A 27500-nucleotide genomic window follows, 5' to 3' on the forward strand; every position below is an offset into this window, starting at 1 on the left:
GGCACAAAGGAGGTCTCTTTCAACTTCGGAGGGAACCAATTTTCCAGTTGACAGGCACACTAGGTCTTGCTAATCAGTTATAGGTCTTGCTAATCAGTTATTTTATAGTAATACATGAAGCAGCCTACCCACAACCCTTTTATCATAAAGTACTTCATGACTGCAGACAAAAAATTCAATGTGACCATCAAATGTAATTATCTGGAAAATCAAAAATCTCAAAGGGTTTACTAACCAATCAGACCTTGCTTTAAAGAGAATAAAATTGTGCAACCACCGAGTGCTTAAGGCCAATTTTTGCTTTTCCTTCAATGTTATCAAATACAAAACAGCAAAGGAACAAACTAAGTGTACATCAATTGCATTATTACTTAACTAAGGAACTTCTACAAACGCCTAAATGAAGGAAATAAACTGTGTAACTTCTTATCTCAATCATTTAATCAAGAACTCCAGCAAATGATTTTCAAATACGTTTTAGATTCCAAAATTTATAAGTTGCTATTTATCCACAACACTTTTAGTAAAATGTTTCATAAATCATGGAATTAATTCAAACATGATTGTTTTAAGTTGTACTTTGTCAAAAGGAAAATCAAAACAATTAAAAAATCAAGAGACCGGTGCTAAAAAGTGAAAGAATACCACCCCCCCCCCCCCCCAAAAGAAAAAAAAATTCAATGCATAGTGTCGTTTTCATGCATACGTATATGTGCCATATGCTTCACATAGAAATAATTCCAAAAAGCTACGTCTTCTTAAAGACTATCATACATTATAACCCACCGATTAATTTCTGCTGGCTGTCATTGGATAAAACTGACCATCTGACACAAATCGGACGATGGTTATCAGAGGATATCCGCCGTCCGATTTGATATCCGTCGTCTGATTTTATTTCTGCAAAAGAAAAACCAGGAAACGAGCAAACCTTCAAGGGAAACTTTTGATTGGTCATGGAAGACAAAAAAATTCGTTATGAAGGAAGCCACTGATGGAGAAATGACAAAGCGTGTTGACAGTGCCATACCACGCAACATGAAAACATCCACAAAATATGCTGTCAACGTCCTTGAATTGAGTTTTGTTTTTAGCATAAACAAACTAAAGGTTAATTACATTTTTTGTGACAGTCTATTTACCAAGCTACTACGGTATAATTTTCGTCCAATTTTTATCGTGGAGAAAAGAAAAGAGGTTCCAAAAGACTCTTGAAAACATGGAATTGGCGGAACTGTCCAGTACGTTGAGGCGATTTTTCATGAAAGCAAGAAAAATTGAAGGAAAGCCATACAGCCGCATTGCCATAAAAACCCTTCATGTTGGGCTGGACTGGTTTCTGTTATGTTCCCTACATAGACCACACAGAAAGACTTTCTATTATTTGTGACAAATAATTTCAGTCGGCTAACGAAGCATTAGATTCTATTTTGAAGGATCTGGCTCGATTCAGCTGCAAAACCAACTCCATTCTCGTTTAACGTTCAATGTCCATCCGCCGCCGTTTTTTCTCACTCAAACTTTCATGGCTGTAATTTAATTTTCATTCCCCCAAAGCACACCTAAAAATACTAAGCAGTTTTGTGAAAGACTGTTAATTCGTCGGCTGTTCACTTTTCGAACAATAAAATTGCAAAAACATTTAGAAAAAAGCTTGATTTCACTTTTGATCTTCTAGGCGTTGTATATAGCATACTTGACATGACAACCTGTCAGCATTTCCTCCAATTACTGTAAAGTGAAAATCGAGCAAACCAATCAACTTGCGTTTGTTGATTACATCAACCGCAATCGCACCATGCATATAATGAAAGCTGGCTTTTTTCCGTTTTGGATCTATAAAGTGCGTTCTCCTTCAGAAATTAATAATATCATTTTAAGAGAGTGTAAGTTTATTTATAATAACAAAAATTTTGCCCCCTGATTGGTACTGACAAATCTGCCTGGCTCATGGACTAATTGCTTGTCACTAATAGTATGAAATGCCTGAAAACAAGTTCCTAAAGTAAACAAGTTTTTGAATGCGACAACAATGCCCACACCATTTCTTGCATGATTTCCTGTCAAGACAAACGCGGGTTGAAAAATTCCCGCCAAGAAAATATAACATACCTCTTCCTCTGACAGGCTGACACCTGATCCCTTCCCTCCCCGGCAAAGAGTGTATGCAAAGAGTGTATGGGCGTACCCTGACATCACAACCAAAATTTATCGTATGGATAGTTTACTAAATTTCCTTAGCTATGGAGCTCCGCTCTTGTAGGCTCGTTTACATGTGTGCAATGAGCTCCACTATTAGAATGTGGCTTGTGTTTTTTCACTTTGATTTTCAATTATCTTCTGAAATGTGAATGTGTGCACAAACCATTTTTGCTGCTTAAAAACCTTAACCAGTTGGTACTTTACATGTGCATGATAAATTGCCAGCGTTTTTCTTTCAGTGCCGCATCACTCAGACAAACTTAATGCTGGAAAATATTACTTTGAGAATGACCTTGCTTGAAAACACCATCCAAAATATGTAGTAGTTCCTAGGCTGTCTCTAGTCTGAGTGACCCACAGTTTAACAAGAACCAAAATCAGTGCTTCAAACTTTCATTGGTAGATACCTGATGCAAGGAAATTAAAGCATTGATTTTAAGATTTTGTTCTGTCCATGTAGTTGTCATATTGGTGGCAATATTGCCACTAATGCTGCTGGTTTACGATTGCTGAGATATGGTTCCTTACACGGTAATGTCCTGGGACTGGAAGCGGTAATTATTTTTTTAGTGTATATAAATTCAAAGTATGAAAATCAACATTGAACATTGGGAGTTGACTTTGGTATCAACCCTATTTCCCTATTTCCCCAATATCAGTTTCCCTGTGCCCATAATGTTCACTTAAGTAAATACAAAGTAATTTTTGTGAAATTAAAAAATTAAAATGTTAAAAACGTTTTTGGCTGTTTGCCATCATCATAATTTTTTTAACCCTGATGATGGCAAACAGCCGAAAACATTTTAATTTTACAAAAATTACCTTGTAAATAGCAATTTCCCTGTGTCATTATATACTTGTTTTTTCCATGAGTTTTGGCTTTTTACACGAATAATAGGTAAAGCAGACCATCTTTGTAACATGTGCACAGCTCCCCAGGAATGCCTGTTCGATGAGTTGTCCCCACTCCATGTCTTTAATGCCTTAAGACTTGCATTGACGAAATAAGATAATGAATTCTGCAAGAAAATTTGGAAGTAAATTTGACCTTTAAAACAAACTGGCAGCAGGGAAAGGAACCAATCAAACTGCAAATCCTTTATTGACGTAAGCTTTGTATTGTTTTTAAGTTGGTCACCAATTCAAATTTCTATTGCAGTTATTTTGGGACCAATGTTTTGTTGATATTTGGTTATTTTAGGCTCATCCACATTAATGTGTTTTGTTTGAAAACGTATCCTTTTTCAAACGTTTTTGCCTATTGTCCAAAGTTACATGTAAATGCCCTAAAGACTGAAGATTTTTGAAACCGGTGCTTTTTAGAAGTAAGTGTGGATATGTGAAAAGAATATAAAATACGCTATTATGGATGCAAATTGTTCTTTTTCGCCAATGTTAAACTGGAGAATTTCGAAATCCCTTAGGTGTTGATTGGTCTTACTTTAAACTTCATATTCCAGGTTCTTGCAGATGGCAAAATATTGGACTGTCTATCTTCACTTCAGAAAGACAACACAGGTTTGTTGACAGTTCAAAATAAGAGTTTTGAAGATATGCAGTGGTCTGGTGTGATGCCTTTCAGTAGCACTTCAAGTTTATACTTTAAAGGGTATTTGATAAACTCTAGTTTCCCTGCACCGCATATGGTGCAACACGTATGCTTATGGCTTGTGCTTTTGAAACTCCCCGCGTTCCTAATAACTTAATATACTACATGTGCGCACAAGTAAGTATAAACCATGGGAGCAGGAATGGTGTAGTGGTAAGAGCACTTGCCTCCCACTAATGTGGCCCGGGTTCGATTCCCAGACTCTGTGTCATATGTGGGTTGTTGGTTCTCTTCTCTGCTCCGAGAGGTTTTCTCTGGGTACTCCAGTTTTCCCCTCTCACAAAAACCAATATTTAATTTGATTTGAGTTAATTTCATTAGTGTATTGTTATTGTTGTTGTTGTTATTATTATTATTATTATTATTATTATTATTATTTATTATTATTATTATTGTTTATTATGGTAAAGGCAGGTCATTTAAAGCAATTACCGTAGAAGTGGATCAAAACTGGTCAATAAAAAGTAGCCTTGTGAACGTTTGTGTGTAAGATAATAATCGCGACCGTGAATTCATTGTCATCAATTAATGCAGTGGAGTAAGTCAAAAAATTATTTTTTGGTCCAACTGTAGCTTTTGCTGACGTTGAAATCACTACTTTTCAATAATAAACCATTTAAATTGGCAATGTATAAACGTGATAAGAGGAATAAGAATTCACCGAATTTTTACCGGTTCTTTTTTTGGCCGAAGTTTTAATTTCCTGGCATAGGACAGAGTGAATCTATAAAATAAATCCTGGAAGTGAAATTAAAGGGGTAATACATAAGTTTTGAAATCTGTGTCCAAATCAAGGCAAAGGTATATTAAGGATGGGAACAAGCTGTAATGTTAATGTTAATGTTGCCAATTCCCTTTTGGTAAGAATTATTTTAATCTCTCTAACATATATGTTTGCCAGGGTATGATATCAAACAGCTGTTTATTGGATCAGAGGGCTCATTGGGGGTTGTAACAGCAGCATCAATCCTGGTACCAAGAAGGCCAAAGGTCAGCTTAACGTGCACACGACTCGAAATTTCACCACCAGTTTTTATTTCATATCCTTAAAGTGCCCCGGTGATAAAAAAAACCACTTCCTTTTTTCCTTCAGATTTTGAAAGTGTGTTTGCTTAACACCTGACTGGCAAAATTTTGAGCTTTGATTTTTATCCAAAGGCCGTTTACTTTGAGTTAAAGTTTTGGATTTCACGGTCCGCCATTACTCACGTTCAAAACTGACCGATTGGACCTCAGACGGTTGGATCTAGGGAAAAGTGACGTCAGAGGCTCACTAGCTTGAAATTTCATCGTGTGAACGCAGCTTATTATATATGCAAAGCGTGAGTTTAAAAGTCTGAAAGCCCAAAACCCCCGTGCTGCATATTAATTCTGCGGCGTACACACTTATTGCATTCTTAAACCAGATCCAGCTCTCTCGGGAACATAATGTTAGTAATGGCGGACCATTAAATAGGAAAATTACAGTTAAAATAAAGAGGTGTCTTTTTGAAATCAAGGCTTAAAACGTGGGTCACTTAATGTTTTGTTAACATAGTTTTGGAATCCAAAGAAAAATATGAATTGATTTTTTGGTCACAGGGGCAGTTTAAAATTCAGGCTTTTCTTGATAGGATTTCATTATTAGAATCTTCCTACAAATGTCAGAAGTGAGTTTTTTCAGAGCACAAACTTTGGCATTTTGGCCAAAAAATTGCGACATTTCCTGTGCGGCTAAAAAGGTCTTCATGACGTCATCAGTTGTGTTAGATTGCAGCGGGAAATATAAACAACAAGACAAATCGGAGAGTCTGCGGAAAATATTGTGTTGGTACCAGCTCTGGGCTAGTTCCCCGCAAAAATCCCAGTTTGACCCCAGGTATATCAAGGCATCTTCTTTCTACAAAGGAGGATTGAAGAAAGAAATGGACGAAATTTGTCGGAAAACACTGGCCCGGTTTCAAACCTCCCCGGCAAACCAACGAAGACTTCGATCCGGTTCTGTTTTTTGCATGAAGGGTCGATCTAGCTGATATGTCCGAGGTCTGAAGATTTCAGAAACGAACTTTCTTAACCATACGCCCAGCAAAAAGAAAGGAAGATCAACCAGCAATTACAACATATCGAGAGTGAAGGAAGGTGCAGTGTGAATTGATATGCGCACACGGTATTTAGGGTAGTACAATCATCTATTAGAATTGAAATTTGGAAGCGATATCATAAAATCCATTGGGACAGGAGGTCCGAGAATTTTTTGGCATCAAAATAAACCCCTAGAAAATCGAGCTTGAAGATTTCGTGTGCAGTTCACGGACTGCTGAACAACTCCGCCTAGGCTTAGCTAATTCCTGAAAAATTGTGTAAAATTCTTTCTGGAATTTCCCAAACAAAAGCTCTCAAATTCCTTTAGAAATGTCAAACATTCTCTAAAACTCTCTAAAATTCCCGAAATTTCGTTTCTTATTTATTGCCAGTGTTTAAAATCTGCAAAAACATCATTTTACATTTGCTTTCTTTTTAAACGAATGTCATATGTAAACCCCTTTTGGTGAATACCTGCTGATAAGGAATGGATATGAACAGACTGAACCCTTTCCTGGTAGGTTGGAATACAAACAAAAACGTTTTGTCAACGTTTTTGCCTGTGAAAATTTGCCAACATGTCAGGTGAAAGTTCAAATTTTCCCGAGAGTTTCTAAAATTCTTTTTGATGTCTAAAATTCCCACAAAATTCCACAATGTCCCAAAAAATAGATGTTTCAAAAGGTAACTTGAAGAACACAATGAATCAAAAGATAAACAACGTACAGTGTACGAGTGCTTTGACTGGCTTAAAAACAACAAAAGTACATATGTCTCTATTGTTGATACTAAGATGTTTCAAAAGACAACTTAAATAACATACCAGTGCTTTGACTGTCTTAAGAGCAACAAAACTGCATCTATACATGCCCTTAGTTTCAGGATGCATTCATTTGTTTGGATTCCAAAAAGAGAATAATTATGTAGAAATTTTGCTTCACGTGTCTTCTGTCATGATTTTGGAAGTACTGGAGTAGCTACAATCAGCAACAAAATTAGTTGGCACATTGTGTTTAAACAGTTCCATTTAAGTGTAAAATAACACTATAATCTGAATCGTTCTCTAAATTATTGATAAAACGCCCCCTCCCCCATTCAATGTTGCATGTTTATACCTTAATATCCCGGGAATCACGCTACAACATTGTTGGGGGGCGGGGGGGGTAAAGGGGACGAATCCTACCTACGTAAAAGATGGACGAAATGTGGCTTAGGGGGTAGAAATGGTAAATGTGTGAGCGATTTTGTCGTTGATTGTAGGTCGACTTGAACTCAACAAAAGAAAACACCTCAAAGCAAGTCCGAAGAGCAACATGACACCAACATGTGGGCAATCATGTGAGCTGAGCACACACATATCTGCAACTACTGCTGCTGATCCGACATAATGTACATACTCAAAATCATCTGCAACGAAAAGAATTTAGCTGAAAATCGAGTTCTTTGGGGCATTCATTAAGCGCCCAGGCCCCACACGGTCTGTCAATATTAGGGTTGCTCCTCGCTAAGGCTCGCAACAATTAAGAGATAAGTAATTAAGGTTTAATGTGACTGCATGGAGTCTTTGCTGTTTAGGAGATCAGTGTTGTTGGGTCAGGTGAATGTTTACTTGTTTACTTAGATAATTCCACACAAACCGTGTTGTGTATGTCAGGTCCGTGATGTTATATCCAGCTTTTTTTTTTTTGTTCAGTCTATCAATGTTGCTTTCCTGGGCTGTGGGAGCTTCCAAGATGTGCTGAAGACATTCAAGCTGGCCAAAATAATGTTAGGAGAAATTCTTTCTGGTGAGTTCTAAAATGTTTGTACTGTTCCTTTATCTTTAACCTTTTTTTAGGTGTTAATGTTGTACACTTAGGTTGACTTCAGTGTGATGTTGAATTTAAACCTTGAAGGAAAATCAGAGAAAGCCTGTGCTGTGAGTTAGTAGTACCCTCTTCGAATTACAGAGCGCGCATATCACCAAGAGTCTACTGTCTCAAGCTTTCAATGAGTCCCTTATTTTACCGAAGTCTTCCGCTGAGAGTGTACTTCATGTACAATGCATCCCACTGCATCGAGTTTCTCAGTATGTGTTGAGACAATGGTGAAGGTAGCCCTTGACCCTCCCATCCCAGGAGGGAGGAAAAATACCATTCAAAATCCTCTGCGAACAGCATCGCTGATGGTACTTTAAACTAAATTAATCAATTTACTGACTCTCCTTGCATAACATTTATTTCTTGCAGCATTTGAATTTCAAGATGATGTTAGCATGCAACTTTTAGAAGCATTCCTGGGACTAAGCAATCCGATCAGTAGATGGCCATTTTATGTGCTTGTTGAGACATCAGGCTCCAATAGCTATCATGATGAAGAGGTTTGTTCATCACTGAGTTGATTTTAAAAGACGTTGATCAAAACACTTCAAGTTTTACTAACTATGGGATTTACCCTTTAAACAAAAAGTGTAAAATAGGCCACATGCCACAAGCTGGTCATAATTGGTTAACTTAAAGCTCAGACTTTATAAATTCCAGACATGGAATGATCGTGTTTGTCTTAGCCAGAATACAAAGTTTCAGAGAAATACGACTTAAGGTAAAAATTTTGTGACGATTTAAACACTCGAAAAATCCATACTTTTGTTGACGAACAAAAAGCCTTTGCCCTCCAGTTGTATTTTTCATAATTACTCTCCACAAACAGAGCTCAGATTCCTATTTTTACCTTGGGTTAAATCAGCAAGAGTAAATGTGCAGTGGAAATTTTCAGACTTTCATATTTTGAAGGAAGCATTTTAAAGGGAACCTCCACTAAAACAACAAAATAACTTTAAGGCACAGAGCATAATTTTTGCAATTAAAAATTTTCAAACTTTCTCCAATGAAAGCGTTTGCATCCAAAAAAAGTGAATTTCAAAAACGCTTGTTTTGGCTTTCAAATTTCACGGGGGGCCGCGATCTTGAATAATCGTGACGTGTCGTGGTTGCCCTATTGTTCTGACACAAAGAGCGATTGTTCTGGAACAATAGGGAAACCAAGTCACTTCACAATTATTCAAGATGGCGGCGCCCGGGAAATTTGAAAGCAAAAATAAGCGTTTTTGAAATTCATTTTTTTTCGGATACAAATGCTTCCATTGGAAAAAGTTCGAACAATTTTAATGGTAAACATTATGTTCTGTGGTTTAAAGTTATTTTGTTATTTTAGTGGAAATTCCCTTTAAAGCGGTTTGAAAACTTAGAATCGTGACCGGATGGTGAAGCGTCCTTTTCCCATACAAATCCTTACAAATTCTTTCAACTGTAACAACACCAGTTTAAACAAATGAAAATCGGCATGGTAGCATATCTTGAGCAACTCTTTTTATTCCTGGAAAAATAATTTCATGAAACGGGCAGATCATTGTGTTTATGAAAAAAGGTCATGTGATGAATTGTCGCAAAAGGCCCATTCAATTTCCATGAGGCTTTTGTTGTTGTCTCCATCATTCCTGTGCGTTCGTTTCTTACCATTATTTTGCTACTTAAGTGCGATTTACTAGCAAATTATATCTCAATTGTGTCACAAGGAATTGTTTGCTGACATCTTAACTTGAATTATATGCAGTTTCTTAATAATTAGATAAATAAATAGAAACAAGGGATGCTATTAATACCGTTGTTTCTTTTGGTAGAAAGTAACCTCATTTCTGGAAAAAGTTCTTTCTGAGAACACGGCACAAGATGGAACCGTAGCCACAGACTTGTCCAAGGTTACTGACAGTAAACAAAAGTGTTTTCCTTTTTTTTCAATATGTAAATAGTTTCAGTTGCTCACGTTATATAGATATTATGCTACGATTTGGGGGATCTTGATGCAATCCTAAACAGTCAGCTTGAAGTCAATATTGTTCAGTTCAATTGCCCATGCAGCCTACCCTTGGTTAGATACTTGATGAAAAAGTATGTGTGCAATGCACACATTTAGTTGCAATTTGCATTCAACTATCCATAATATTTCATTTCTTGTACTTGTCTTGGAGATAGCCGGTGTTGGGTAAGGTTAGCCTACATAAGGGCTTGTGCAACATGGTTCCTTTTAAGACCTCGATACAGAATGGGGCAGCTATTTATCATGCTTGAAATTGTGGTTTGCTAAGGTGGGGTGGGGGAAATGAGGAGAAGGGAAGGGAGGCAGTGTGTCCAGTGGTTTGGGTGCTTTCCTTGAGATCCTGGGATCCCTGATTCTGACCACTCGTTGAATTTTTTCCTGGTAGTCGCTGGTTCAACTTGTCAGCTGCACTGGTTAATAGCCAACTGGTTTGCCTCCAACCAGTTGGGATTCTTAAGGCCGGTTTACACGCTACGATCTGTCGGCCCGATAGTGTCGGGGCGTGAATTGTACGTGTATTTTGACACCCGATCTTAATGCCCGACGTGAACAATGTTTAGTAGCCCTCGTTCTTTTTTAAAGCGGTGTTTTACTCCGCATGCGTAGTGAATGCTACGCCGAAAACAAAATGGCTGACGAGCACAACGGTTTTTGGTCGCTTTATTCATCAACAGCAGCAGCAACAACGTCATTACTGTTACTTGCTGCAGTATCGTTAAGAATCAAAAAGAGAGGACGAAGGAAAACACAATGTACTTGGGTGAAAAATTGTCATCGGACCGAGGCCGGGGCTTTTCACCAACTTATGGCAGAGCTGAGGATCAGCGATTCTTATTCGTACAGAAAGTATGTTCGTATGGATGTGGAAACATTTGAGGTACCGTTCAACTACATCGACTACTTGTATTTTACTGTATAAGAAAAACAGTTATGGCGATGGTAATAGACAGAGCTAAACAGAATAATCCAGCAGTTTGTGTTTTGTTTAAACTAGATTGAATGTCGACTGCTTTGATTTTTTGACCCAACGAACATTTCACGTTAACTGCTACAGTGTAATCAGTTAAGATTTAAAGGACACATGAGCCATATTGACAGCAGTTTTCTAACCTGTCATATTAAGCTCCCTCTCTATTTTTAATTTGTTTATTGATTGATTGATTGATTGATTTTTTGTTATTGTAGGTACTGTTGGAAAAAACCACTCCTTATTTGCAGAAGCAAATCGCAGTTATCAGAAAGCCAATTTCTGCAGCGGAATATCTTGCTGCTACACTTCGCTTTTTAGCCACTGGAGAAAGCTATTTCAGTTTAGAATAAGTAAAAGTACCTTAAGTAACATGATTCCCTATGTGTGTAATGTCATATATACTGTGCTAGAAGATGATTATTTAGCCTGCCCACAAAGTGAGCCGGAGTGGCTTAACATTGCCAAGGAATTTAAAGATAGGTGGCAGTTTCCAAACTGTCTAGGTGCCGTTGATGGAAAGCACATTCGTCTACTTTGTCCAAGCAACAGTGGATCAGAGTATTACAACTACAAAGGTTACTATAGCTTGGTTCTCATGGCATTTGTAGGCCCTGAATATCAATTCCTTTTTGTGGGTGTTGGGTGCCAGGGAAGCGTCAGTGATGGTGGTGTATTCCACAGAACCTCACTGTGGAAAGCAATAGAGGAGACCAGTATTTATCTTCCTCAGGCAAAACCACTGCCACAAAATCCAGATCCTGTCTTTGAAGACACCAGTGATATGAACATTGACTACTTTTTTGTTTGTGACGATGCTTTTCCTTTGGGACTGCACCTTATGAAGCCTTACTCTAAGCGGCATTTGTCAGAAGAGAGGAGAATCTTTAACTACAGGTTATCACGAGCAAGAAGAGTTAGTGAAAATGCATTTTGTATACTGGCTGCTAGATTTGGTGTTCTTCACACAATGATGCGCCTCAGTCCTGATAAGGCAACCAAAGTAGTTCTGGCTTGTTGTGCACTTCATAACATGCTGCTTTCCAAATCGTCAAGTTCCTACTCATTCCCCCTGGTAGCATTGATTATGGAAATGAGAATGGTGATGTTATAACTGGTTCATGGAGAGAAAATGGCAGCAGCAATTCCATTAATTTTAGATCAATGCCAAAATGTAAAGAGCGAGGTCCTAAGAATGCTGAAGATATGAGAGACATAATTTGCTATTATGTAAATGGACCAGGTGCTATCCCCTGACAGTGGAAGGCTTTAGTAGTTTAATTTTCTAACAGTGCAAACTTAAGGGTCTCTGACAATTACAATGTTAGGAAAAATTAGGAAGATTTCTCTGATGGTCAGGAAAACATTAAATAATTTGAGTTGTCTTTTCCAAGAAATTCTAAGTTCGTGTAGAAAGGCAGAAGAATAATAGATTTTATGGCAAGTTCCTTTCCCACAGTACATGCATTTTGGACTTGTTAGCTTCCAGAAAGTAAATGCAATAGAACCCTGCTAACTAGTACTCCCAAGGGAAACAAAAACCAATCAGAGTTAGCAGAGATTCGAGTTAACGGGGTTGGTGTTTAATCTCAACTATCCTGTTACATCACAGTCGCGAGTCTTTTTTGTACAATTAGGTTGTCTTATTAGATCCCTTTTAAGATTATTTGTTTTGTTTTGATCCTTTTTTATAAGATCCTTTTGATGAGAATGTTTAATTTGGAAATTCATGTGATCGTGTGAGCTAAACAATGAGGTCACATAACCACAATCAGGGTTTATTCTAGAAATTGGTTAGTGAGGGCTGAGTTGGCCCTCTTCTGGAATTCTAGGGGGCTCCTATTCAAGAAAGGGGACCCAAGAAAGACACTTCCCCCAAAAGATTTCAACTTCTTCGTAGAGACTATTCGGTGTAATCCATGTCTAATGATCATGTTGTTTAGAATTTTCTCACCTGTTGGATATTTATTTTTGGAACTGCTTCCCTGACCATCTGAATGCCTGGAACAGGCTATTCTGACACAAAATCCTTTCCATGAATGCACAATAATAAGACCATCTACCCTTCTTGCCGCTGATCTATTGTGGGTAGCATTTTTTAAGCTTACTGCCAACTTGTGATTGCTAGTTTACAAAAATCTGTTTTGTTATCATAACTTGTTCATCATTTCCCCCTCCTTGAATAGCAGGAATGCTGCTAGCATTGGCAAGAATGTAACTTTTGTAACTTATTGTCATTTCTTTTATTAAAGTTTGTTTTTGTATTGCTTTAGAGATTTCTAAGTAATAAACACTTTTCACCAGCAATGCTGAAATAAGTTGTGGTGCAACATAAAAAGTAATTTTTATTGAAAAGCTGAAATCTTGGGAACTTGTTTGTTTTTGATAGACATAGCATGAACATCAATACAAGATAGTGGGTTGGATAACAGGTTTCAAGTGACATTTATTACTGGGTTGCCAAACCCAGTCGGAATCTCGGTTTCATTTCGTGGGTTTTTTTTATTTTCCGTGTCGGGAAAAGTCTTGCCTGTCACTCCCCTGCTAAGTGGTGGCTTTGTGCGTAGAGCCTTCTGAGCGTATTTTCGTAGGATCGAGAGGGTAGTGGGAAATGCGTAGATTTCTCTGGTGGACACAGTAGAACGATTAACTTAACCGGCAATGGCGTCGAAAGTCATGTAACGTGAATGGCGTTTTAGTGGATCTTTGAACAAAATATACCCTTATGAAGCTCAATAATAGCAAGTCAATTGGATATACAGGCGATGGAATCTTAAAAGCGACAAGTAATGGACTTCGACAACAATCTATCGCCCGTCGAGCCGAAATCAAAGTGAGCTGTATTTACCTGACGTACATGGTAATTTAACACGATCGAGTTTCTTGTCTTCACGCACGCAATGAAATAGGAAGAGGTTTTCGCCTCTAAGAGCAAATATGTTGTTTGTTTCAATAACTTTTTCGCTGGAAAAGGATTCTGTGGTATTTTCTGCCTTTGTGAGTTATAATATCATGTTGTGTATTGAATTTTCAAGCTTAAGGTTGAAATGTGATATGGGAGAAGTTTTTTAGTATTGCTCTGTAAGCAGGAAGGGTTCACAGGCCTGTTGGAAGCGTGCTTGAGTTTCAACAAAATGAGCCCCAAAATCAGTGAAGAATTGTGACGCAGTTGAATATTAAAGTAGCTGCTATTTCCAAAATGATGGAATTACCTGGTTAGAATAAATAACGTCGTACGCGTCTTGGAGAGCAAATTTTGACTTTGCATAAACAAGACTTGGGCGATTGTGATCTTTGTTTTGACTTCGCTCATTTCATTGTCAAACTTTATAACACTTGACAGAAAAAGAAACTTAGAAAACCCGGTATCTTGCCATCATTTGACACAGATACTTCACTGTTTGGCGAGTAAACATGCCGCGGTAACTTCATCACGGCGCCCGCTGAATTCCGGCGATGTCACTTTCGATTTTGCGATTTATTTGTGCACCCAAAACGTACAATAACAAAATTGAACGTTGCAAAAATCCCCCAAAATGTTTGTCGCTGATTGTAACTTTTTATATTCTATATTCACGGTTCAAAATAAATGTTGTTTTCATGTCGTAGATATGTTATTCTCGAGCGATCGTCCTGGAAACTTCCTTCTGCTCTTTCTAAAAACTGTGTATCAATATTTATTTACTTTTGCATCAATATTTGTTTTTGCATAAAGCAAGCTAACAAAATCTGTACCTTGCTGAGTTCGCATTTGTTAGCGTTAGTAGTATTTTCGGTCCGATACTTCTGTTTTACGAGGGGTATATTATTTTGGTCTCCCATCCAAACACTAACCCCGCCAAACAGGGCTTAACTTCAGTGAACTTCGGTATTACAAAGCTGTCAGATGCTCAAAGGGCACGCTTAAACTTGTGGTGAAAAGAAGTTTATCAACGTGTCAGCCCAGAAGCCAATGTTTCTCACTTCCCATTTATTTTCTTCAATCTTTCTGGGTTCAGTACTTTGCTAGTAACCACATGACTTCTCAGACTATTTACCCAAGACTTCTACCATGGCACTACAATGATAAACAATACCAAAACAATATCGTGCACTGTTAGAGCTACATATTACGCAAGGACAGATCTGTTTCGTCGTACAAACGTGTGAGGACCTGTGAGCCAAAGGGCCTCGTCTGGTATGACTTCTTAATGAGCCCCCAGCTTGAAAAAAATTGTCAGGAACGGTGCACGTACCACAGGCAACCCAGTGTACCCTCACGGAGGGTCTAGTTTCATGAGGAGAAAAGGCAGATTAAGCTCTTAGCTTCCTGGTAACTTTGAGGGCTTCATTCCAGATTAAAAACATTGCTCCAGTAAACAACAAATAGTACTGTAAGCAAACAAATTTGATATATCCTCCTGATAACAATAATAACAACAATATCAATAGCAACAATGTTCAAAGTGTAGCTACTTTATAGCTTTGGATGGGAATGTTATTTTGTCTGGATACTGAGATGGCTTAACATTTAAAATGTATTCTGAACAAAACTAGAACATGAAAAATGAAATATGTAATCTTTCTTTCACCAAAATAATGTTTCCAAAAATCCTTGGTAGGTTTGTTGAGGACCACCCAAACTGTACAGTTGGTAAGCAGGCTGGTGATGGTGCTGAATCTGCTGTGAAGCTTTAGTGAACATAACATTTTTAATTAATACTTGAATGTCAAGTTTTAAGGGATTCTTTCACTTCTCCTTCTGGTAAATTGCTGGTCATCCTCCCATTGCCGGCTCCACTGGGCAATGTTGGAAATTTTTCTGCAATGGCCTCAGCTGCTTGGACAATTTTTTCTTCAGCACTCAGTTTAATTTTTTTCCCCTTTAAGGGGGTAACAACAGACGAATTACTGCAGTCAGAGTCAGTGGTGCCATCCAGATCAACCACCAGGTTTGAAATACTCTCTTTTTTACTTATATGGTCCTTCGGCCACTTCAGCGATTTATACCATGGCCATGACGACTTGAACACTGGCACAGCTCCTGAACCTGACTTTGGTTTGACCTCACATTCTTTACCATATTCCTTGCCAAAGTGAGTACGGAGATTTTCAATCTTTTTTTGCACATCATGATCTAAACAATTAAAACATAAATAATAAATAGATAACCATTGAAAGGACAAATTTGGCTTTGACTTGGTCTGGAAGAGATGCTGACAGCTTTTGTCAGAAAATAATACTTTTTTTCACCAAGCAACTTATATTAATGAATCATAAAGCCTGGTTCTACTTCTGAAATAAAGGAAGATAAAGGACATTCACACTATGTGACAAGCACAGGCACAAGGCGACCTACACACGAACAGTAACGCTGAATTCTATTTCTTAAGCTTGTACTTATTTCCCAATTACAAACCAAGCTTGTAGCTCGAAGAATTCACAGTGTATGGAAATTATTTTACGTTGTTATACTTTACGCCATGGTTAATTCTCTGCTCATACTAGGTGGGAAAAATTCTGGTCCTTACAATTCACTTTTGTAGAACAAAGAGGTTCTGCAACTCGGTATTTTACCAACAAAAAGTGATTAAATTTTTCATCTGTGACACCAACACGAATAAAAATAAATAAATATTTCCATGAGTTTACAGTTTCTGGCTTACTGGTGATTGCTTTGGTGCTGTCCAAGTCGTTCGTTCAGTGATTTAGCTGCATGCGTTCTCGCAATCTGTCTTTTGTTCTTGTCATGATACTCTTTATTCCCCTTGTCGTATAGACACGGATATTTATTCTGCTATCAGCAGGGAGATTTCGTTCTCTTGGAAACTGCGCGACTTTGACCTCTTCAGAGTCTTCCTGTCCGCCATTTTGATTGCTTCTGTTTGGTATGCATGCTCTTTTCTGAAAAATTTGATTGACATGCCGGCTTCTTTGAAAGTGTTGGCCCGACTCGACAAAAATCTGTTGCACTGCAACAGATTTTCTGAATTGGGCCGATTTCATTTTCACGAATCGGCCTTAAGATCGGGTGTCAAAATACACGTACGATTCGCACCCCGACACTGTCGGGCTGACAGATTGGGCCGTCAAATCTTACCGTGTAAACCAGCCTTTAACATTTACGTTGTTATGTTCTGTCATTTCATTAATTGTGTTTCATTGTCCCTTAAAAGTCCCCATGGGGAGTGGTCAATTGAAGTAAGTTGTAGGCATTAGAGGGGTCTAAAACATTTTTTGCTTTATTTCAAGTGCACGTTTTCTTTATTCTGCTCTATTTTTTGTTTTCAAGCTAATTAAGCTGCTTGCTTTATTTGGCTTAAAATCCAAAAAAATTCAAGCACAAAAATATTGAAAATGAAAAATCGAAAAAAGCTAAAAGAAAGCTTGTTGTCTATTTTGTGCTCCATTATTCAAGGAAAAGGCTCTTCAGAAAAGGGTTGGATCCTGAACTACGTGATACTTGCGTGACATGAAAACCAAGAATAGATATGTTTCGTTTCTGAGGAAACGAAACAAAAAATAAACGTTTCATTTCCATACTTAGCAGCTCTGTGGATAATAGGAAACATGCCGCTGCGAGCTTGATCCCCTACCCAGCTTCTTCCCTTGTAGGAGTTAGCAGGACTACCTATTGGATTCCTAGGCCTTTTTCTTTTTTTCGACGTATAATTTTCTGCATTACTCCTGGGAAAATCCAGTTTTAGCGCCTTTAATACTACCCAACTCTGTGTGGTCTGTTTTTGTGTAGCATGTACCACAGGCAACCAAGTTTACGCCCTCGGAGCGTCTAGTTTTACTTTTTTCTTTGTCAGGAAGGTGGAAAACTTGTGCAATAGGTCTTTCCTGTCACTGCGCCAGATTTCATCACCTCTTCTCTTAATCCTCTTGCTCATCGCTATCTTTAAATTTAGTCTCTTTTCTCTTGATAGCCCTCCAATCCTGATGCTTGACTCCCTCCGATGCTTCTTTTGAATAACTGCATAGTGTGGTCCAGACCACAGCTATATATGTCAAACCTGTTTTGGATTCTTTTCCACCTAAACATGACAAGAGTACACTATGAGGGGCTTTAGTTCATGAAGCATGGCTGTGTCAAACTGCAGGAAGCACACAAAAGTTAAGCCTCGTTTTAGTTTAGGTTTACCTGGCTTGCGCCTGTGATCCAATTGAAATGAGTACCTGGTCAGCAGTCAACGTAAAAAAAAACAGCTAACGTCCATGAGCACTTAACTTGAGCCCACAATATGGTCCTGTGCTAATGGTCAGTGGATACCTTGTTTTGACAGGTGTCAATTAACCATAACTTTGATGTCCAGTATCATAGATTTTGCTGTAAACTAGCTTGAGTAGCTGGAGTATGGCCACCATTAATGGAAGACATTGTCGTCGTGGTACGCCCCCACATGCGATACATGATTACCATGCGAAAAGCAACTCGTGCGTTCCTACTTGTTCCTATAAGTATGGTGCTCTGCTTGGAGGCCTTTGGGCTGCCGGGGCAGCCAGAGCTCCGCTATTAATTATTCAAAAGAGTTTGCTGAATCACTTGCAAAAAATGAATTTTGGTGTCTTGATAAATCAAATATGCAAGTTTTAAATAATAATTCAGGGATAAAAGGTAGATCCAAGAAACACAAAAACAGTTGACATAATAATTCCATTAGACAGTTACTCTGTTTTTAATAGTTTAGAGGGACAATTACTTTTTGCAATGAATCTTGAGTTTTTTTATTAACTTATAAGATGATAATGAATTGATTTATCAAGCAGCTGCACAAGGATATAGAAGAGTTGTAAGAAAATTTGAACTTTAAGTGCCATTGTTAAAATTTACTGCAAAAGGGCAAACATTTGTTAAGAATTTGTTGAAACCAAAGAGTAACATTTCTTCAAGCAAAAGTTAAATCTTCATCAGGAAAAACTGGTGCAGGAGGTGAATTGTTAATATCACCAGGTGAAAAAGACCTTAAACACCTTTTTACATTTTTTACAAAATACAGATGCAAGTATTAATGTCTCAAAAACCCTTACATTTTTGACACTTCTAAGAATTTACGATTAACATCTTGCAGGTTGCAATATGGAAATGAATATTATTCTGAAATTCAATATGATTCACATAATAAAATATTAAAATGATTTAATAAAATTTAGTTATCGAAAAAATCTTTTAATGCTGGGTCATAAGTTGATATAAATAATTGTAATGAATTATATCCGATTATTTACCTTGATTTAAGTGAAAATAAATTTGATTTAACAAATGAACCAAACAAATTACGTTTTCGTTATAGATAAAACGCTGTAATAAGTTTTGATGCAGAAAAAGCTAAACAAAATGATGGGGGTGGGGGTAAAAAAAGATGGTTCGTTTGAACTAAAAAGTTAGGTAAGTAGATTAAAACCACAACAAAAACAAGCAATAAAAGTAATTTTAAATCAATATGGTTATAAAATGGGAAAAGGGCAAAAAAGTTTCTTGGTTTACTCGCTTCATTAGGAGTACCACTTTCAATTAATTTGGTGAAAAATATATTTACAGGAAGAGGTATAACTGAAGGAATGCAAATTGGACCACCACGAATGCCGCCAATGGGAAAGGGAATGCAAATAAATCGTCATCCTACTACCTACTACCTTATATAAAAGGAACAGGAAAAAAAAGGCAAAATTTTCTTGTAATTTAATTGATTGCTGTAGACAATTAAATATTCCATTAATTGGTGTTTTTTGTAGAGATGAACATATGCCTTTTAGTCATTTTTTCTTCTATAATTCATTTAGATGATAAAGATTGTGTTGACACTCGTTGGGTTTGTTTTTGCACTGATAAAAAAAATTGTAGAATATTTTGATACTTTTGGTTTGCTTCCAGCACAAGAATGGCTATTCAACACACGAAAAAAATTAAAGGAAATCATTTTCAAATATAAGATATAAATTGTTTAAGATGTGGTTTATTATTGTTTATTGTTTTTAACTGAAAGAAACAAAGAACAACTTATGAAAATTTTCTTTAAATGGTTAAAAAAGATAATACAATAGATTTGTTTCAAACAAAAATGGGCAAAGTGGAGAGGGGGTAACAAAAAAGAACGGAAACTAGGTGTCCCCTCACAAGCTGGGGGCAAATTAGATCCAGTTGATTTACCTACCAGTGGGGGCATGCTCTAGTGAGAAACAATTCATATGAAACAAAAACTGGGAATGGGTGAAAAAATTGCTTAAATTGGTATCAACAACCTGCAGATAAATTACATAACCTAATTGTAAGAGATTTTATAAAGAGATGATTTCATGCAGAATTTATCAAATTTGGGCAGGTGATCTTGTTAAAATGATTAAATTTAGTAAATGGAATAACAAGGTAAAATATTTGTTAACTGTTATTGATATGTTTAGTAAGGTTGCTTGGACTGAAGTGTTAAAAGATAGATGAACTTGAAAAAAGAATAAAACTTGGCTGTGTTCCTAAAATGGTTTGGACGGATAACGGAAAATAATTTTATAATCAAAAGCGTTGAAAATGTTTTACAAAAATTATGATGTAAAATTATATTCAACTGAAAATGAGGAAAAGAGTTAAGTTGAGAAAGGTTTGATAGCACATTAAAAATTTAATGTGGAAAATGTTCACATCAAATAGCAATACTATTGGGATGAAATTGATGCTTTATTAAAAATGTATAACAACAGGTGGCATTCATCCATTAGAATGTCATCTATCTCTGCAAGTAAAAAGAATAATGAAAGTAAAGCATGTTATAATCTTTACAAAGATTTGATTTATGAAGAAATTGGTGAGCTTAAGTTTAAAGTTGGTGATAAGGTTAGAATATCAAAATACAAGTGGAAAATTTTGATGAATGTTACACATTAAATTCAACCCACAAAACCCATTACTCATAAATTAGTTGACTTGATGAGGGAGGAAATACAAGGCACCTTTTATAAAGAGAAGATGCAAAAACCAGATCAGAAAATATAAATAATAAATGTAGAGCTTGTAAAATGGAAATCTTATCCAAATAAATGTAATTCTTGGGTTAAAATAAGTCAATTGAGATTAATAATGTGAAGTATAAGATTGGTTGGAAAAAATCACGTGACTAAATTTCCTCTTAATCCAGCTATTAGAAATTTGAAGGGCGTTTTTTTCAGACTTTAATTTCTTTCCTGGTTAGGAGATTTTTTTAAAGGGAAATTTCTTAGTTGCCACCTGCTGTTCCACATTCCTCACTGCTTAACTTCTTTTCAAGCGCAAAATTATATGTGGAACACATGCTTACTGAATTTTACCTATTTTCTAGATACCTTTATTTTCCCCTGCTTTCAAATCCTTGATTTTAAGATTTTTTTTTTATTTTCTTTACCAACTTCAGTTTAAGCTTTTTTGTGTGCACTATAGGGCTCACTCGCCCCCAACATGCTTCTTCCAGAATTTTTTTACTTTTTTCAAAGAACGAAGTATAGTTTTGGACTCTTTTTTCCGGATCGTGCTCTTGCTGTGCAGGCAGAAGATTTCTCTGTCTCGTAGAAGGCAGTTCAAGTGGGATTCAAACTCAGTATCTCTTCCTTCAGTGGCAATCGTTATGACCACTAAACCACGGAAGAGTATGTGACAGATTAACGGGGAATTATGTATTCAAGAATTGTGTGTGTGACTGGAAACAGGTTTTTGTTTTTTCGTTGCACACATTGCAATATCTGGTTATCATATGACTTTATTGGTAAGGAAAAGTGTTAAAAATTTTTAAATATCGTCGTAGAGACTTGCAAAGCATCTACTTTCTGGTTTTGATTGGAATCAATGCCGTTAACAACAGTGTTAAATGTAAACAAATATCCACTTTCGCACTTAACCCTATCTTTGGGTCGCGGACTGTGGACTTGGGACTAAGGAATTGAAACTGGATATGTACCAAGATATCGCAACATCGAAAAAACCCACTAAACTACTCTGAACTTAAAGAAACTTCAGCCAAAAATCCTTCGGACAAAGTGTAGGCTACGCGTAGAATCTTTGATTTGTTTAAATTTTTTTTTGGGTCAAATTTTTTTGGCTTTATTTTAAATTCATTTTTCAATATTTTTGTGTTTGAATCGTTTTGGATTTTAAGCCAAATGAAGCAAGTGGCTTAATGAGCTCAAAAGCGAAAAATTGAGTGGAATAAAGCAAACACGCACTAGAAATAAAGCAAAAAAAAAATGCCGTTTAACAAAGTGCATTTAGACCCCTCTAAATGCCTACTACTGAAGTATGTATGCTTGTATGTAAGGTGAGGAATCTTGCAGTTTTCAGTGGCTCACTTTACTGTTGTTTCGGGTTTCTCTGCCTTTGTTTGAGAGCTTTTTTGTTAAACATCTTTGAATTCAGTTTGTAAGCTGAGTATTTTCTCACTTTTGTGAAGGTTAAAGAATTGTGGGGTCTACGTGAAAGAATAACAGACTCTTTGATGTGCTGTGGCACAGTGTATAAGGTAAGCTTTAATGAAAGACCACAATTGATTTATTTGATTAATGGCACTTACAGAAAAGGCTCCTGGCTGAAACGGCTTAAAGGAAAATATTTAGTAGTGGGTTTTCTAATATTATTGCGAAATAACGACCTATTTGCGCCGAATAATTTAGGGTCGCCTGTCTCAACCTGTCCATCAAGTATTAGGGAAATAGCATAGAGATTGGCTCGAGATTGATCTCGTGTCAAAGCAGGCATCAAAAGTCAGCTTGGATGTTTCTTCCTGGAACCCTTCCTTGATTCCTTTAATCATTTTGTAAAGTGGTTTTAATGTTACATCTACTAACCATTGATCGTGGTTCAGGTAACCCTAATCCACAAGTTTCATCCTTTCGAATTCAACAATTTTGGTCGGCTTAAAACTCAACGATTCACTCGACAAGTTTTTGGTTAAGCGACATGCTATCAAAAAAGACAAACAAAAACGTTATATTTGACCTTCAGATTAAGCCTCTCATTAAATAGCTTTGCAAATCTGCATTTCCTTTTTAAGGGACTCATTGAGTCTATGTACAAGGAAGGGTTACGTTTTTACAAACGTTGGCCGTTTGGTACTTTATATTTCAACAGACGTAACTGATTAGAGTGTAATGTGAAGTGCTAGTTTCGTATCACATATGAACCATGTGAGCGTTAGCCCTACTAATGGAAATGGGCCCACAAAAGGACAGAGAAAAACTCTGACCAGGGTGGGAATTGAACCCACGACCTTCGGGTTAGATCACCGCTGCTCTACCGACTGAGCTACAAGGTCAGACGGGAGCAGGCCGTGGGAACTAAAGATGTTAAAGTCACGGCAATGAACATGTACAAGTACAAGGAAGGGTTACGTTTTTACAAACGTTGGCCGTGTAGCACTTTATATTTCAACCGACTTAACTGATTAGAGTGTAATGCGAAGTGCTAGTTTTGTATCCCATGTGAACCATGTGAGCGTTAGTCCTACTAATGGAAATGGGGCCACACAAGAACAGAGAAAACCTCTGACCAGGGTGGGAATTGAAGCCACGACCTTCGGCTTAGGGCTAACACTCACATGGGTTAGGGCTAACGCTCACATGGTTCATATGGAATACAAAACTAGCACTTCACATTACACTATAGTCAGTTAAGTCTGTTGAAATATAAAATGCTACACGGCCAACGTTTGTAAAAACGTAACCCTTCCTTATGCTTGTACATGTTCATTGCCGTGACTTTAACATCTTCAGTTCCCACGGCCTGCTCCCGTCTGACCTTGTAGCTCAGTCGGTAGAGCAGCGGTGATCTAACCCGAAGGTCGTGGGTTCAATTCCCACCCTGGTCAGAGGTTTTCTCTATCCTTGTGTGGGCCCATTTCCATCAGTAGGGCTAACGCTCACATGGTTCACATGGGATACAAAACTAGCACTTCACATTACACTCTAATCAGTTAAGTCATTGAGTCTATGATTGTTATGAAACATAAACATAAAACACAAATGCTTACTTACCGCCTACTCAAACAACTTTTATCAGGAATATTGAAAGTATCAAGAGCATTTATAGGAGGCTTAAGACAAAGGTCAGCGCTGAGTGCCTATCGTGGATAATGTAAGGTTTTTATTAATTGTTCTCTGCTAGTATGATTTGTCACTGCCTTTGCCAAATATGTATGACCTGGTGTTGGATATGCGGAGGAGACTTGGTAACATGGTAACTTATGTTACCGGACATGGTCACCTTGGAGATGGTGAGTAATATACCAACTCTCCTTACAAAACCTCACTCACTTGTTTTTCACGTGGTTTACTGATGCATGCTTTCCAACAAAAAAATAGAATAAAGTGTTTTCATTTAAAACAATAATTAATCACAACCCTTTCTCGCAGCTTTCGGGAAACATTGTAGTTTGTCAGAAACCTAGAGCCTCCAGAGACGAGGCAAGTTCTTGTCGATGGCTATCTTCAGTTGACAACTTAATTTAATTGACAAGTGCTGGCGTTAGGAAATGTCTTTTCAGATATGAACTGTTTAGTTCTCGATAACCAGTACGTTTTGCGGGAGCCTCGGAAAATAGCAACAACAACAACTGCTGACTTTAAAAATCGTTTGCATTGCTTCGAAATAGACTAGAATAATCGCTAAATTGTTCACAGACAGGAGAACGAGAGTTGTTGATAACAAAATGGCCACTTTCGAAATTGACAGCTAAAGTATTTTTCCTTTTGTCGGCTGCTTGATTTTCCTCTATCTGTAGTCGATAACGTGATTCAAACACTTGATGTTTTCTTATCGGCTTTTAAAAAGTTATCAATAACAACTTGCCTCATCTGTGGAGGCCCTGATATTCTCTTCTCAACCATTTCTACCAGGTAACTTGCATTTAAATATAACTTCTCCAAAGCACAGAGATGAAGTACTAAATGCTATTGAACCATACGTGTTTGAGTGGACAGGTAAGTTCCACCTATTCTGATGTTTTTGCATAGACTTGCCTTCTCTATGTGAAGTTCTTCGAAATATATATTGTTGAAAAGAACTCAGAAGGAAAATTCTTTGTTTGACACTACGTATCTCCAAGTATTTCAACCTGCTTGGCATTTGAAATCTTCAGTCGGCCTTTTGCGCCGAAATAGCAGCTTCATCCTAGCAAACATCACAAAAATGATTTGTGGAGGAAGCCGTTTTTTTACCAAAATGCCAGCCCATGTCAATTATTCCTTTGACAGTATGAAGCGAGAAATGTGAAATTCAACAAATATACATTAATCAACCTGCCTCAGAAAGCCTCTTGCGTTAAAGAAAATCGCCTCCTTACTTTAGAACAGGAGTATGTTTTAACAGTATATGACCTTTGGTATTTGACGTTTTTAAAAGCAAAGTACAATGGCAGTATTAGTGCAGAGCATGGCTTGGGATTCAAGAAAGCAAAGTACATCCATTATTCCAAATCAGCATCGTCAGTTGCACTCATGAGACAGCTCAAAGGACTGCTTGATCCAAAGGTGAGCTGCTTCTAAAGAGTAATTATATATATTTAGCCAAGCCTAAAAGCGGAGCTCCATGCACAGTTATTTCTTTACTGGAATTAAGAGGTAAACTATCGTCAATGCCAACCCTGGAAGCAGGACTCCAGTAATTATAATGTTTTCACTCTTTTGCTGCACAACCATAGCCACCATTCAATCAAGTGCAAACATGCATTTTAGAAATATCTTTTGGGCAACTTAATTATGAGCATAAATGATTAACAAGCTTTTTTGCCTTACCACATATTTATTTACATTTAAAAATAAATGGTATAAACCAGTAGATATAGGCTATCAGTCTTACTTTTAAATCTCAACAGCAGAACCAGTTATGTGCTTTGGTTGAGTCTCAAATTCAGTTTTCTTATATGTATTGGTGACATTTAAAACTATCAAACCAAACTCAATTTTTTAAAATAAGATGGAACAAAACAAAATGGTAAAACCCCAAAGGGATGCGTACTGTTCACTGAAAAGGGGCCCATAAAAGGAGAAAAGTACTTTGTTCACTTAATTTTTGAACACTTTATGGTGTCATTTTTGTTATGTATAAGAGTAAAGAGGACAGAAACGGACGTCGATTGCATTGAACCAATGATAAAAGATAAGCGACAGCAGGAAAAACGAAGAGTCTCAGCATCCAACTAAACTAAAGTGGGTAGCAAGCATTTCGATAAAACATGTAAGCATTTTTTAGTTCAAACCAATTTCAGATGCAAATCAAATTCACAGTGTGTGGAAACAACAAAACATTTGAAAGAAATCAAGGAAGACATGCAAATTATTCTTCGACTTTTCTCCGACTTTTCTCGGAAAAATCGAAGAAATAAGACAAGTACCAAACATATCTCGTACTAAGATAGACAAATTGCCGAGAAATTTGACATAAATGTCCGTATAAAAGGCAAAAAAAAAAGGAGTACGAACCTGGTGACAGTTAAGTCAACAATCACTTATTTCACACAAAATCGTTACTTTTTCAAGTAAGGATTCTTTGCGGCCAAAAATCCTTTCGTTACACAGCAACATCCGAAGACAGCGCCATTACAACCCTGCCAAACTTAACAACAGGATCGAGCTTTCGTCTCACAGATGCGTACAGCGTAATCCGTGATTTAGCAAAGACAGCTGATCCATTTCGCTCCTTGTTACACCCAAAAGCTGAATGTTACCGATTCAAACAAGAAAAGCCAAGAAGTAATGAAGTTAGATGCGGACTGTTGTTTGCAGTCTTTGGACGAAGATCTTAGACTTTTTCAAATTAACGCAAATTGTATAGCTAAATTGGCTTTGATTGAGCATAAACACCGACAGCACTTACTGTGATTCCCTGCAAGAAAAATGCGGCTTGCCAAATGCAACGCTGGCCATGCAATTTCCCGCCAAGGATATTTGCCCAAACACTCCCGTCCCCAAAGGCTGTCTTTCTTCCCCACCTCCACCCTGACAGTCTGTACGGGTGGGTGGGCGGACGTACGTTAACGTCATAACCATAGTTTCTCGAATCGATAGATTTCCCAAAATTTCTTACCCATGGTGCTGCGTGCGCCAGCGGAGCACATATCATTGGTTTAATGGAAACCAACAGATCTTGCACTGAAGTAGATTCTAGGTGTTTACAGCTGCTATTTCCTGCACTTCCCTCTCAACCATGAAAAAATTGAAGAAACTTTCTTTTTTGTCTCGACAGGGAATTATGAATCCGTACAAGGTTCTTCCCAGCTGATATTATATGATGAACATTTTGGAATCGCAGAATACTTAGAACGAGGAAAAGTTTGGGCTATTTTGTTGTCAACTGTTGACCTTAAATACACTCTTTTTCATGAAAGCCTTTCACAAGACCTTTCAGGCTGAGATTACCCGAAGCTTTAAAGTGCCACTATGATCAAATTTTTACCTCTTGATCTTTTAGGCGGATCACAAAGAATTCTATGAAAGAATGAAAATACCGTTTAGCGTTTGCAAATACCTGCATTAGTTCCAGAGATATTTAAGTTTGAAAAATGTCTAAAATATGCAAATGAGATGACTGATGATGTCATATAAATAGAGCTATCTTCGCCAATTTGCAGCGCAGACCATTGAAACTTGGTAGGCTAATAGTTCTACAGAAAACACACCTACGGCTATAAAACAAATTGTTCCCATGGCAACTCACTCTTTTCCAGTCCCCACTCACTTGATTTCAATATGTAAGTGATTTTCAGCTCCAAAAACATTAAACAAGGCTACAAACTCAAGCTAACATATATATATATATATATATATATATATATATATATATATATATATATATATATATATATATATATA

General features: G+C 37.2%; 1 protein-coding gene across 1 annotated transcript in view; it reads left to right on the forward strand.

The window, feature by feature from the left end:
* Positions 1 to 27058, forward strand: part of LOC137998761 (D-2-hydroxyglutarate dehydrogenase, mitochondrial-like) — a 72383-nt gene extending 45325 nt beyond the window's left edge. The window contains exons 7-17 of the mRNA XM_068844639.1: positions 2663 to 2756; positions 3663 to 3720; positions 4713 to 4801; positions 7566 to 7659; positions 8101 to 8231; positions 9531 to 9608; positions 22088 to 22156; positions 23797 to 23905; positions 24528 to 24611; positions 25033 to 25160; positions 26875 to 27058. Coding sequence (XP_068700740.1) covers positions 2663 to 2756; positions 3663 to 3720; positions 4713 to 4801; positions 7566 to 7659; positions 8101 to 8231; positions 9531 to 9608; positions 22088 to 22156; positions 23797 to 23905; positions 24528 to 24611; positions 25033 to 25160; positions 26875 to 26910 — 970 coding nt within the window. The 3' untranslated portion in view covers positions 26911 to 27058. The remainder of the gene's footprint in view (positions 1 to 2662; positions 2757 to 3662; positions 3721 to 4712; positions 4802 to 7565; positions 7660 to 8100; positions 8232 to 9530; positions 9609 to 22087; positions 22157 to 23796; positions 23906 to 24527; positions 24612 to 25032; positions 25161 to 26874) is intronic.
* Positions 27059 to 27500: the final 442 nt, after the last annotated feature.

Source organism: Montipora foliosa, chromosome 1 (genome assembly GCF_036669935.1).
Source record: "Montipora foliosa isolate CH-2021 chromosome 1, ASM3666993v2, whole genome shotgun sequence".
NCBI lineage: Eukaryota > Metazoa > Cnidaria > Anthozoa > Scleractinia > Acroporidae > Montipora > Montipora foliosa.